This window comes from Hyperolius riggenbachi, chromosome 9 (assembly GCF_040937935.1).
Source record: "Hyperolius riggenbachi isolate aHypRig1 chromosome 9, aHypRig1.pri, whole genome shotgun sequence".
In the NCBI taxonomy this organism is placed as follows: Eukaryota; Metazoa; Chordata; class Amphibia; order Anura; family Hyperoliidae; genus Hyperolius; species Hyperolius riggenbachi.
In genome coordinates this window covers 275,024,620-275,037,855 of record NC_090654.1, presented here as the reverse complement: position 1 = coordinate 275,037,855, position 13,236 = coordinate 275,024,620, and the positions used below count along the sequence as shown (strand labels likewise).

The following is a 13,236-nucleotide window of genomic DNA, read 5'->3' as shown; positions in this document are numbered from 1 at the left end:
CTATTGTTTACTCCATTGATATTCACTCTTCACTTCAGTTCCCCTTTGTTATGACTGTAGCGAAGCTCTAATAAGTATGCACTGTTTTTCTTCACTTTCAATAAAGATGTCTGATAGCAAAGAATGAAACCGAGAGCAGGGTAGGTGTTTTCTCTAATGTTCTCACTGATATATATATACATACATACATACATACATACATACATACATACATACATACACACACACACACATATATATATATATATATATATATATATATATATATATATATATATATATATATAGTAAAATACATGAGGGTGCTTCGTCTCTTGTTCACTTCAAAGTTTTTTTTTGGGGGGGGGGGGGTTCTACTTGTTTTTTCAATTGTAAATATTTTGCAGTTATATTAAATGTAGTTTAGTAAATCGGCCATAGTGAGGCGCTCTGACACCTCTCTTCTCTGTCCTCAGTCTGCAAGACCCGAGTAGCTCACGGCACCAACTCCCACGAGGTAAGGCCACCGGCGTTCTGTACTGGGTGTCTTTCCAGGGAGTCATGAACTTTATAAAAACCGGTATATGGTTTCCATTTTAAGCATCTAATTGTCATGTTAAAGTGGACTTAAAGTTTGGTTGCAGCGGAAACACAGCATAAAATGGAACAGTATTCAGATATACATTTACAGTTCACATTTATCAAAACCATTTAACATTTAGGGCCCATTCACACTTGGGCACTTTTTGCCCGCAATTTGCTGATCACTGGCGATCAGTGAAGCGCGACTGCACAAGTAATCCTATAGGGTTACTCCCACTGCAGTGATTGAGGTGCGTCTGAGATTATCGCTGATTGCAAATGCGCTGCATCCAGCGGTTTCCCGGGGAACGTGTCGCAATTTGTATTCACTGGAATGAGAATTGCAAGACGCAATCGCCCAAAAAAGTAATGCAAAAATCACAATCACTAGTAATAACCCACTAGCAGCAACTATCAATCCTCAACGTTGTTGTGACAGTGCTCCTCCCAAGATCTACAAACTAGAACACAAACAAAGGCCGAACATAGTGCATTACTGCAGTCTCAGATTGCAAACTGATGTGATGTCAATGTGCTCCACTCTGTGCTGGACATTAACCCCTTCAACCTAGCAGCTCACAAGATGGACACCACCTCACAATCCAGGTGGGTCTAGCGCATAGCTTTAGAGCGGCAAACTTCAAATCACAGCCTCCACACTGCTTTTTGTTCAAAGCCGAGTGTATCCACTTTTAATAACACAGTTCCACATGTAAAAAATATATAAAAACAGACATAGCGTAACACAGTTTGGTTAATCAAAAAGGCCTGCGCAGTTCCAGCGCACTCACGTGTGTAAATGGGTATAGGGCATCTCAGGCATTACAGCCCAACAGTATCTTTCCCCCTCTGGCGGTGCCGGCGTCCCGATCCTCCGCTCTGCGTTACTCCCAGTTACTTTGCGTGCGCCTCTCTCCCGCTGCCCAGTGACGTCAGCACTCCTAGTCCCGCTGACGTCACTGGGGGACGTCAGCGGGACCAGCGGCCGCGAGCGGCCGTTTCCATGTAAAACCACAAACGACCAGCCGCCGCCTATTGGCGTTAGGCGTCGTTATGTGTATAAAAAGAGAGTCTGAAGCCAGATTAAAAATGGCTTTTTATCTTATATTCAGCAGGAGCATGTTTGCCCATGCTAAAACGCTGCTCTCCCACGGCAGAACGAGCGGTCTTTACCCCCCAAATCCCCCCTGCAAAATCCACGACTTTCTTGGTCGTAGATTTTGCTGCCCCTGTGCGCTTCCGTGAGAGGCAGAGCTATGAGCTGCAGCCCTGCCTCACACGCGTCCATCAGCGGCGGATCTCCGCCTCTCCCCCGCCCCTCTCAGTGAAGGAAGACTGAGAGGGGCGGGGAGAGGCGGAGATCCGCCGCTGATGGACGCGTGTGAGACAGGGCTGCAGCACATAGCTCTGCCTCACACGGAAGCGCTCCCCGGAGCTAGCAGGGGGGATTTGGGGGTAAAGACCCCTTGTTATGCCGCGGGATAGCGGCGTTTTAGCAGAGGCAAACATGCCCCTGCTGAATATAAGCTAAAAAGCCATTTTTAATCTGGCTTCAGACTCTTTTTAGGCTAGTTACACACCGGGACGTTGCGTTATAGTGGACGTTATGGTCGCATAACGTCCCCTAATGCAACGCCTGCCGGTGTTGGTAGAGGACGTTGAGTGAGCCGCGTTAAGCGGCTCTTTCCGCATTAGGGCAGTGAGAGTGGCGCTGATTGGCCGGCGGGACCACGTGATGCGGAGTGAAACACTCCGCATCACGTGGTACTGCCAGCCAATCAGCGGCCACCAGTGCAGTGCATATTGAGTAGCCATGTGCGCGGCTACGTAGCGACCTCTCCCCGCCTCCTCTCCGTCCCAACACTGAGCATGTGCAAACAGTCTAACGCGGCTTAAGCCGTTGGAACGCTATAGTATGCTGCACGCTCTGAAGAACGTGCAGCGTTACGTGTAACGCAACGTGGGCAGTGTGAACAGCCCCATTGACTTTGTATTGCTGTGAGTTGGGGAGCGTTACAGGCTGCACTAACGTGCGCCTGTAACGTCCCTGTGTGGAAGCAGCCTTAAACTTCCCTGCAATAAAATCTTATCTAAAGCTGCCTGACACTGTTTCTTTGATGTATAAATGCTTCAGAAAGTAGCACTGTTCTGACTAAATTAGTCGGAGAGCTCAGAGAAGCTCTTTTGCATAGTTAACAAGTGAAGTTTCTTAACGCTTCCTGTACTGGAAAATATGACACTCATATCGGGCAGCACGGTTAACTAGTGGTTAGCGCTCTCGCCTGCAGCGCTGGGTCCCCAGTTTGAATCCCAGCCAGGTCAGCATCTGCAAGGATTTTGTATGTTCTCCCCGTGTCTGCGTGAGTTTCCTCCTGGCACTCCGGTTTCCTCCCACATCCCAAAAACATACAGATAAGTTAATTGGCTTCCTCCTAAATTGGCCCTAGACTGATGCATACACTACAGAATACATACATAGACATATGACTATGGTAGGGACTAGATTGTGAGCTCCTCTGAGGGACAGTTAGTAACGAGACAATATACTCTGTACAGCGCTGCGTAATACATCTGCGCTATATAAATACATAAATAAAATATCTGTGCTACTAATTTTATATTTCTTAGCTGTACTACACAAACAATTCATTAAACCATAAGTTTATTTTCACTTCAGTTTAAATATCAAATGAGTTGGTTATTAGTCTAGAGTAGATGGCGATGCATAAGGGATGATTCATGTGAAGCAGATTTCTCTTAACATTCTAAAATAATATGTAAATTATATGCAGATTGAAATTGATCAGAATAACTTCCTGTCAGTTTTTATTGGCCCAAGTAAAGCTGCATAACGTTTACATGAAATTTGAATGTTTGGAGAAACTATTTTCATCTCGTCATTCATCCCTAACAAAAAGTGAGCATTTGCAAAATATTTTTGAAGTCGGCAGAGTAAACAAGATTGTGAGTTTAAAGCCCAATCTACACGATACGATTCTTTGTACGATTCGATTACGATTCTATTTACGATCTGATTAAATCCAACTTGTCCGATTGGGATTCGATTCAATGCAATTCGATTTGCCATTGTTTTGCAATGGAGAATCAAATTGAATTGAATTGAATCCCGATTGGACATGTCGGATTTAATCGGATCGTAAATAGAATCGTAATCGAATCGTACAAAGAATCGTATCGTGTAGATTGGGCTTAAAATTGCATAACTGTGCTGTTAGTTTTATCCGTACGAAATTTGTGTTGCCATCAATTCTGCATGTCTAAATTGTCTCTATACACTTTGTCTCTGTGGTGTTATCACTGTTTATAGTAACCCATCATCCCAACTGCTGTTACTGCTGGGTAAACACCATTCAATTTCCCGCCAGATCGACAGGTCGCGACGATTATTTCTCACATGTCCAATCAGTTGTTGTGATTTGGAAATCAATGGGGAGCTGATTGGACATTCCGGAAACAAATGTTTCAACTCAACGATCTTCCAGGAAATGCTATGTACCTAGCATTGAAGAGAGAGGTATATGGAGGCTGCCATATTTACTTCCTTTTAAGTAATAACAGTTGCCTGGCAGTCCTGTTGATCCTCTGCCTCTAATACTTCCAGCCATAAACCCTGAACAAGCATGCAGCAGATCAGGTGTTTCTGACATTATTGTCAGATCTGACAGGATTAGTTGCATGCTGCCAAATAGATCAGCGGGCTGCCAGGCTACTGGTATTGTTTAAAAGGAAATAAATATGATATAATATATGGTAGCCTCCATATTCTTCTCACTTCAGTTGTCCTTTAAGTTGCAGGAGGTGATGGGAATACACTATGGGCCTGATTCACAAAGCGGTGCTAACAGTTAGCACGCTGGTGAAAAGTCCTTTATCATGCCTAAACTCAGTTTAGGCGTGATAAGTTTAGGCGTGATAAGTTTAGGCGTGATAAGTTTAGGCGTGATAAGTTTAGGCATGATAAGTTTAAGCACCAACTGGGTTAGCACCGCAGTGCACAGCTGATCAAAAGTTTTGCGCTAGCAAAGTCTGGTGCACTTTGCATAGAGTTTAATGGCGCTGCTTTGCGTGCGGGACTTTGCGTGCGATCTACACTTATCTAAACTTATCACGCCTAAACTTATCACGCCTAAACTTATCACGCCTAAACTGGCTTTTCACCAGCGTGGTGCAATGGTTATCATGCCTAAAGTCTCTAACTGGGTTAGCACCGCTTTGTGAATCGAGCCCTATGAATTTTTTCGGCAGATGGATGGCTCGATAGATCATTTCCGACAGGTCAGATATGATTTTTGGTCAATTTTGTGATCGATTTGTATAGCAGCGATCAGAAAATTGATCAGAGTGAAAACAAATGAAATCAGGTCGGACCTGGCGGAAATTATCTTATCAAGCCAGCTATCCACCGAAAAAAACTCCTAGCATAATACTTTCAGCCATAGACCCTGAACAAGCATGCAGCAGATTAGGTGTTTCTGACATGATTATCTGCATGCTTGTTTCTGGTGTCTGATTCAGACATTACTGCAGCAAAACAGATCAGCAGGGCTGCCAGGTAACTGGTATTGTTTAACCCTCCTGGCGGTTTGCAAAAAAATCGCCAGGGGGCAGCAAATCTTTTTTTTTTAAATTTTTTTTTTTTTTTTTTCATGTAGCGAGACAAAGTCTCGCTACATGATAGCCGCTGCTCAGCGGCATCCCCCCAGCCCCTCCGATCGCCGCCGGCGATCGGAGATCCGGAGATCCCGTTCAAAGAACGGGATCTCCCGGAGGGCTTCCCCCGTCGCCATGGCGACGGGGCGGGATGACGTCACCGACGTCGTGACGTCAAAGGGGATTCCGATCCACCCCATAGAGCTGCCTGGCACTGATTGGCCAGGCAGCGCACGGGGTCTGGGGGGGGGGCGGCTGCGGCGCGACGGATAGCGGCGGATCGGCGGGTAGCGGCGGCGATCGGGCACTGCACGCAGCTAGCAAAGTGCTAGCTGCGTGCAGCAAAAAAAAATTATGCAAATCGGCCCAGCGGGGCCTGAGCGGTGCCTTCCGGCGGCTTACCCCGAGCTCAGCTCGGGCTTACCGCCAGGAAGGTTAAAAGGAAACAAATATGGCAGCCTCCATGTACTTCTCACTCTAGTTGTCCTTTAAAGACACCTGAACCGAGAGGTATATGGAGGCTGCCATATTTATTCCCTTTTAAAGGGAACCTTAACTGAGAGGGATATGGATGTTTCCTGTTAAACAATACCAGTTGCCTGGCAGTCCTGCTGATCTCTTTGGCTGCAGTAGTGTCTGAATCACACACCTGAAACAACCATGCAGCTAATCCAGTCTGACTTCAGTCAGAGCACCTGATCTGCATGCTTGTTGAGGGGCTGTGGCTAAAAGTATTAGAGACACAGGATCAGCAGGCGATTCAGGCAACTGGTATTATTTTAAAAGGAAAAATCCATATCCTTCTCAGTTTAGGTTCCCTTTAAACAATACCAGTTGCCTGGCTGCTCCACTGATTCTTTTCTTCCCATACTTTTAGGCTCAGTTCCCATTTGCGATGGATCCTTTTGGCACAGAGAGGACAGTTCTGGGTCCGCTGCGCTCTGTTTTGCCACATTTGGGGGCGGATGCGTTGCACCAGAGTTGGCTGTGGACAACGCATCTGCTCATCCAGAAAAAGGCAGCAAGTTCGGACTCAGCGTTCCATTTGCTGAAGTGTTCCAAACCATTTTATTTTTTTTTAACAACTGGAAATGAATCCTAACGGGTACATTTTGGTTATAAGTGGGAACCGATTCTAAGCTTTAGACGCTGTTTCAGGTGTGTGATTCAGACTCTACTGATGCATGAAAGACCAGCAGGACAGCCAGGCAACTGGCATTGTTTAAAGGGCAACTGAAGTGAGAGGTATATGGAGGCTGCCATATTTATGTCCTTTTAAACAATACCAGTTGCCTGGCAGCCCTGCTGATCTATTTGTCTGCAATAGTAACTGAATCACACACCAGAAACAAGCATGCAGCTAATCCAGTCAGATCTGACAATAATGTCAGAAACACCTGATCTACTGCATGCATGTTCAGGGGCTATGGCTAAAGGTATTAGAGGCAGAGGGATCAGCAGGGCTGCCAGGCAACTGGTATTGCTTAAAAGGAAGTAAATATGGCAGCCTCCATATACCTCTCATCTCCGTTGTCTTGTTTTGGGCTCAGTTGCTCACTGCGGGTTCCTCTCCAGCCGCTCCTCATACACAGGTCTTCTGTCTCTCCTGTAGATGGCGATCATATTTAACGCGGAAGGCTTGCGGAGGATACAGCCGCCCTGCGTCATCCAGAGCTTCATCAGTCACAACGCCGTGCTTTATAAAGTCTTTGTGGTCGGAGAGTCGTACACGGTGGTGGAACGGCCATCGCTGAAGAACTTTTCCCAAGGAGTTTCAGGTGAGGAATTTTTAAGTGGACCTGAAATGACAATGATGACTTCATAGGAAACGCCAGCGAGGCGGCCTTGCTCAGCAGTCACACATTCTTGCCTCTTACAAGTCTCTCCCACTGAGTTGTCCTCCTGTACGGTCACCTGAAGAGATCAGGACCTGATCCTTCTAGTAGCAGTTTGGGATCCAAGACAAGACAGATAACCTTTATATTGCGCTTTTCTCCTGACGGACTCAAAGCGCCAGAGCTGCGGCCACTAGGGTGCGCTCTGTAGGCAGTAGCAGTGTTGGGATATATAGCCCAAGGATTCCTTACTGAATAGGTGCTGGCTTATTAAACAGGAAGAGCCGGGTGCTAGACGAACATGTTGCTAGCATATAGTAAGCATATAGCAGCACCCGGTGGTCAGGGTTAGGCGTCTTTTACGCTGCAAATAGCAATTCCAATCTACAAAGTGCCCCATGTGCTGCGATTGCTAACACTCAGTCTGGACATGACTGTGTACTCTGTAAAGTGCTAGAAGATGTCAGTGCTATATCAATACATAATATGGTAGGACATTAGACTATGATTATGGTAGGATTAGATTGTGAGCCCCTCTGAGGACAGTCACTGACATGACTATGTACTCTGAAAAGTGCTGCAGAAAATGCCAGTGCTATATAAATACATAATAATAATATGGTAGGACATTAGACTATGACTATGGTATGGTTTAGATTGTGAGCTCCTCTGAGGACAGTCAGTGACATGACTATGTACTCTGTAGTGTGCTGCAGGAGATGTCACTGCTATATAAATACATAATAATAATATGGTAGGACATTAGACTATGATTATGGTAGGATTAGAGTGTGAGCTCCTCTGAGGACAGTCAGTGACATGACTTTGTACTCTATACAGTGCTGCAGAAGATGCCAGTGCTCTATAAATACATAATAATAATATGGTAGGACATTAGACTATGACTATGGTAGGATTAGAGTGTGAGCTCCTCTGAGGACAGTCAGTAACATGACTATGTACTCTATACAGTGCTGCAGGAGATGTCAGTGCTATATAAATACAGAATAATAATATGGCAGGACATTAGACTATGACTATGGTAGAGAATAGATTGTGAGCTCTGCTGAGCACAGTTAGTGACATGACTATGTACTTTATAACGTGCTGCAGAAGATGTCAGTGCTATATCAATACATAATAATATGGTAGGACATTACACTATGACTATGGTAGGATTAGATTGTGAGCTCCTCCGAGGACAGTCAGTGACATGACTATGTACTCTGTAAAGTGCTGCAGAAGATGTCAGTGCTATATAAATGAACACATGATCATTTTCCATGGAATAGGTTGTGACAGTTTCTCTTTTCTGTGTTCAGACAGAGAATCCATCTTCTTCAACAGTCACAACGTTTCCAAGCCGGAGTCCTCCTCTGTTCTGACTGCGGTGAGTGATAGGCTTGTGTTGTCTCCGCCTCCTTTGAGTGTTACTTAATGGCATCAACCACTAGGTGTTAAGGTCCATACACACATCGGATTTTTTTAAACGACCCGTCGTTTGGACGGCCGGTCGTTCAGTCGTCCGGCCGTCAAATCGGGCGTGTGTACAGTCCGTCGTTCAGCTGATAAGGCGGATCGTTCAAGACCAGTCTTATCAACTGAACGACGGACTGTACACACGCCCGATTTGACGTCCGGACGACTGAATGACCGGCCGTCCAAACGACGGGTCGTTTAAAAAAATCTGACGGGTGTATGGACCCTTTATAAGGGGGAAATTCTGGATTGGGGGTTGATGTTTATCAAATCCGATATCAGCAGTGCTTATGCTAAAATGTAAGTACAGAAAATGTTCAGCTTTTAAAAAGTTAGGAGTTTTGGGGTGCTGGTCTCAGGGTCTCACCGGTGTTCCTGAGAGGAGTATATCCGGTGAAGATGGCACACCTGAATGGAGAGGTAGATGGAGGCTGCCATATTTATTTCCTAAAGGATACCCGAGGTGACATGATGAGATGGATGTGTATGTATAGTGCCAAGCACACAAATAACTGTGCTGTGTTCCTTTTTTTCTTTCTCTACTTGAAAGAGTTAAACATTCAGGTATGTAAGTGGCAGTTCCTGAGGGTACGTACAGACATACGATAACGATCGTTCGTTCTGAACGACGAACGATGTTAAAGGAGGTATCGGCCGATGATCGTTTGAAGAAAGGCTACTTTGAACATCGTTCGTGTACGAATGATCTTGGAACGAGCGTTGCGTGCGCAACATGATGTATAAACTGATTTCAAACACAAGTGTCAAAAAGAACTGTTTGAGCATGTGCAAAGCTTTGAGAACGAACGATCAACGACCGATCGTTGTACAGACATTACTTTTTGAACGATGGTCGTTGGAAAAGATCTGGCAGAATGGATCGTTCTTTACCAACGACATATCTCGTTGGTCGGTCGTTTTAATGATCATTTGTGCACTTTTTACAAACAATCGTCGGGCAATGCCGTCGGTAACGATCGTTTCAAACGACTATAGTCGCATGTCTGTACGCACCCTGAGTCAGGACTGGGTCAGACTACAGTGTGACCCTCACTGACAAGAAAATACAACTATAGAACACTTTCCTAGCAGAAAATGGCTTCTGAGAGCAGGAAAGAGATACAAAGGGTCAATAGTTCATAGATGTTAGCTCTGGCATACTTCAATGAATGCGTCATCGAGCAAAAACAATAAAACAGTTAAAAGTAGATTTAAATATGAAATAAAACTGTGGACTATCTTAAAAAGTCATTTTTAGGAGGATAGATACAATTGTTTATTTCATTAGTATATTTTCATCTCGGGTGCCCTTTAAACTGAATACTCACCTGAAGATGGATCGGGGGAGCTCACAGCGACGCCTCCCAACGAATGACGTTCCCCGATCCATCATCCTACCCCTCAAAAACACGTGTTGGCATACGACAGGTGCAATTGAGAGGTCAAACGATCGTGGTACTTTGCGCAGCAGTCATCGGGGATACCGTCCGTGTAATCTGATGCCTGTACTCGTGTTGCGAGATCAGGGAAACAATCGCTCGTCACTCAATCAATGGTCGGCGGAAAAATCACCATAAAAATTACGTAGTGGGTACGGGTCGTTACTCTGCAGAAAAATCAAATGCTTTTCTGGAGCTTTTTAAGAAGATTTTGTTAAAATACACCAGCTGATCTGCAAAGCAGAGCTGGATCATCCACAAGGCAATTCTAGGCATGTGCCTAGGGCGAAGAGAGAGTCTAGGGCAGTGCGGTGGCGTAGTGATTAACGCTCTTGCCTTGCAACGCTTTATCCCTGGTTCAAATCCCAGCCAGGTCAGCATCTGCATGGAGTTTGTATATTCTCCCCGTGTCTGCGTGGGTTTCCTCCGGGCACTCTGGTTTCCTCCCACATCCCCAAAACATACAGATAAGTTAATTGGCTTTTCCATAAATTGGCCCTAGACTACGATACATGCACCATATCATACATACATAGACATAAGACTATGGTCAGGGCTGGTACTAGACTTTTTGCTGGCTGGGGTAAACTTGTGAGGATGCCCTCCCCCGATTTGAAATGATCGCACAGCACCCGACAATTTACTCTGCTTTATTTAATGTTCACACATGACATGCCGCAGCTCAACACAATAGCACACTGGCTGGCTGTGAGTGTCGTTCTCCTCCTACTCTGACTGCATGCCGTTAGTGTAAACACAGTACAAAAATGCTGCCCCTGTAATCTCTGCCGCCTGATGCATATGTTTCACCTTGCCTCATGAGAGAACCGGCCCCAACTATGGTAGGGATTATATTGTGAGCCCCTCTGAGGGACAGTTAAGTGACAAGACAATATACTCTGTACAGCGCTGCAGAAGATGTCAGTGTTATATAAGTACTCAATAATAATAATTGGGGCCTGGTAGATGATAGCCCCCACCAACTCTAACTAAAAAAAAAGCCAGGTGACCATCAGCGCTGGGCAAAAATTGCTATCTTGCCTAGGGCTCCATTCCATTGTAATCCTTTTTGCTGCTAAGGCTATATTTTATAATTTCTGGCAGTTGCTGAGAGTTGCCATCTCTTTATGTCGGGGTACGGTGAGCGCCCCTTAATCCTCCCATCATTCCATTGGCTGCCCTTTTCTCCGACTCTTAAAGAGAACCAGAGACGAAGCACCCTCTTGTATTTTACCTTATAAATCAGTGGGAACATGACAGTAAACGCCTAATCTGCTATTTGTTTCATTGTTCTCTGTTTAATCTGACTGTTTTCACCTCTGATAAGAATCCCGACTGAGCACTCAGTCTAGCTTTGCTATGGAAAGATTATAGCTGAGTCTGTCTTCTCTGGTGTCTTTTCAAGCCCAAGCCTGCCCCCTTGTGGCTCTGTTATAATGACTCAGCAATAATCATTCCCAGCAAAGCCAGATTGAATGCTCAGTCTGGGATTCTTATCACAGCTGATAACAGACACTTTTAGCAGTGAAACCAAGAGCATTGTAAGTGTTTTCTCTAATGTTCTTACTGATATATATGGTGAAATACACAAGGGTGCTTTGTCTCTGGTTCCCTTTAAAGAAAATGAGTCTGACATTCCTGTTATTGAAATTCTTGGGAATGAGGTCTTAAAATGTCATAACGGAAATATCATGCTGCAAATTAAGTTCATTGTTCTCTTTAATATTCTTTCCATTTTATGATGTAAATTGCCTTCTTCACATTCGTAGAACTGTTCTTGCGCTCGAAGCTGCCGTGAATCCTGCCAAGTCCAATTCAACTTCTGAAAACTTTATTTCTGTCTTCTCACAGCTGGACAAGGTGGAAGGCGTCTTTGAGCGGCCCAACGATGATGTCATCCGCGCCATCTCCAAGGCTCTGCGGCAAACTCTGGGAGTCTCGCTTTTCGGCATCGATATTATTATCAACAACAAAACCGGGCAGCATGCGGTTATCGACATCAACGCCTTCCCGGGTGAGTCTGCGCCCTGCGTACAAACTGGGCTGGAGATGGTTGGGGGACGTTGACTAGAATATCAGCGTGGTAATAAGATTCATCAGATAACAGCAAAATATGAAACTGTGCACCAATTGAACAATGGGAAAAGATTTACAGTGAGCCTTAAAGGAATACTATCGATACCCAAGTGTTCTAAAATGACAGTGTGCAAATAATGTCTAAGTAGCTGTGTAAACATTTTCCTACTTTTCATGTTAAATATCAGAGGCAAAAGCTGTAATTTATTGAGGGTAGGATTTAGCTATATTGGGACAAATCAATTGCAGAAGGGGTGTCTGCTTCAATGCACAGCCAGAGTTGCAGATCAGACTACAGTAAGCAAATATCAAACATATCAAACTCTGAAAGCAAAAACAGTATGAAAAAGCTGTGACAATTAGTTACGTTTCCTCTGCTCTCTTCATACACTTCAGTCAGAAACACAGGACACAGGAGCTGCAGCTGTTGGGAGCTCTCTTCTCTGTCACACACAGAGCTACACATAGTTAACTCAGTGCTGTCCAACTTCACGGGCATGAAGGGCCTTTTTATTTTCAGACCCCATGGTGGAGGGCCGAAGGTTCTTGCTATTCTCCTCTACCGGCTGCTCTGCCTGGCTGGCCTGGCAATACTGTTTTTGGCCGGATTGGGGATGATGTGTGGGCTGAAAGGCCTTGCGGCGATGCTGTGGCCGGGCTGGCGGTGATGCTGTGGTGTGGCCGAATGAGGTAGTGACAGGTGCCCCGCAGTTGAGGTAGTGACAGGTGCCTCCCCAGTTAGTGACAGGTGTCCCCCCAGATGAGGTAGTGACAGGTGCCCCCCCCAGTTAGATAGTGACAGGTGTCCCTCCCCCCCAGCTGAGGTAGTGACAGGTGCCCCCCCCCCAGTTAGATAGTGACAGGTGCCCCCCCAGTTCGATAGCGACAGGTGCCCCCCCAGTTCGATAGCGACAGGTGCCCCCCCAGTTAGATAGTGACAGGTGCCCCCCCCCCAGTTAGATAGTGACAGGTGCCCCCCCCCCAGTTAGATAGTGACAGGTCCCCCCCCCCCCCAGTTAGATAGTGACAGGTGCCCCCCCCCCCAGTTAGATAGTGATAGGTGCCCCCCCCCCCAGTTAGATAGTGACAGATGCCTCCCCAGTTAGTGACAGGTGCCCCCAGGTTAGATAGTGACAGGTGCCCCCCCATTTAGGTAGTGACAGGCGCCCCCCCCA

At 45.7% G+C, this 13,236-nt stretch overlaps 1 protein-coding gene across 1 annotated transcript in view; it reads left to right on the top strand.

The window, feature by feature from the left end:
- Positions 1 to 13,236, top strand: part of ITPK1 (inositol-tetrakisphosphate 1-kinase) — a 208,147-nt gene that overhangs the window by 186,059 nt on the left and 8,852 nt on the right. The window contains exons 7-10 of the mRNA XM_068254616.1: positions 456 to 496; positions 6,845 to 7,010; positions 8,390 to 8,457; positions 11,837 to 11,999. Of these exons, the coding sequence (XP_068110717.1) occupies positions 456 to 496; positions 6,845 to 7,010; positions 8,390 to 8,457; positions 11,837 to 11,999 (438 nt within the window). The remainder of the gene's footprint in view (positions 1 to 455; positions 497 to 6,844; positions 7,011 to 8,389; positions 8,458 to 11,836; positions 12,000 to 13,236) is intronic.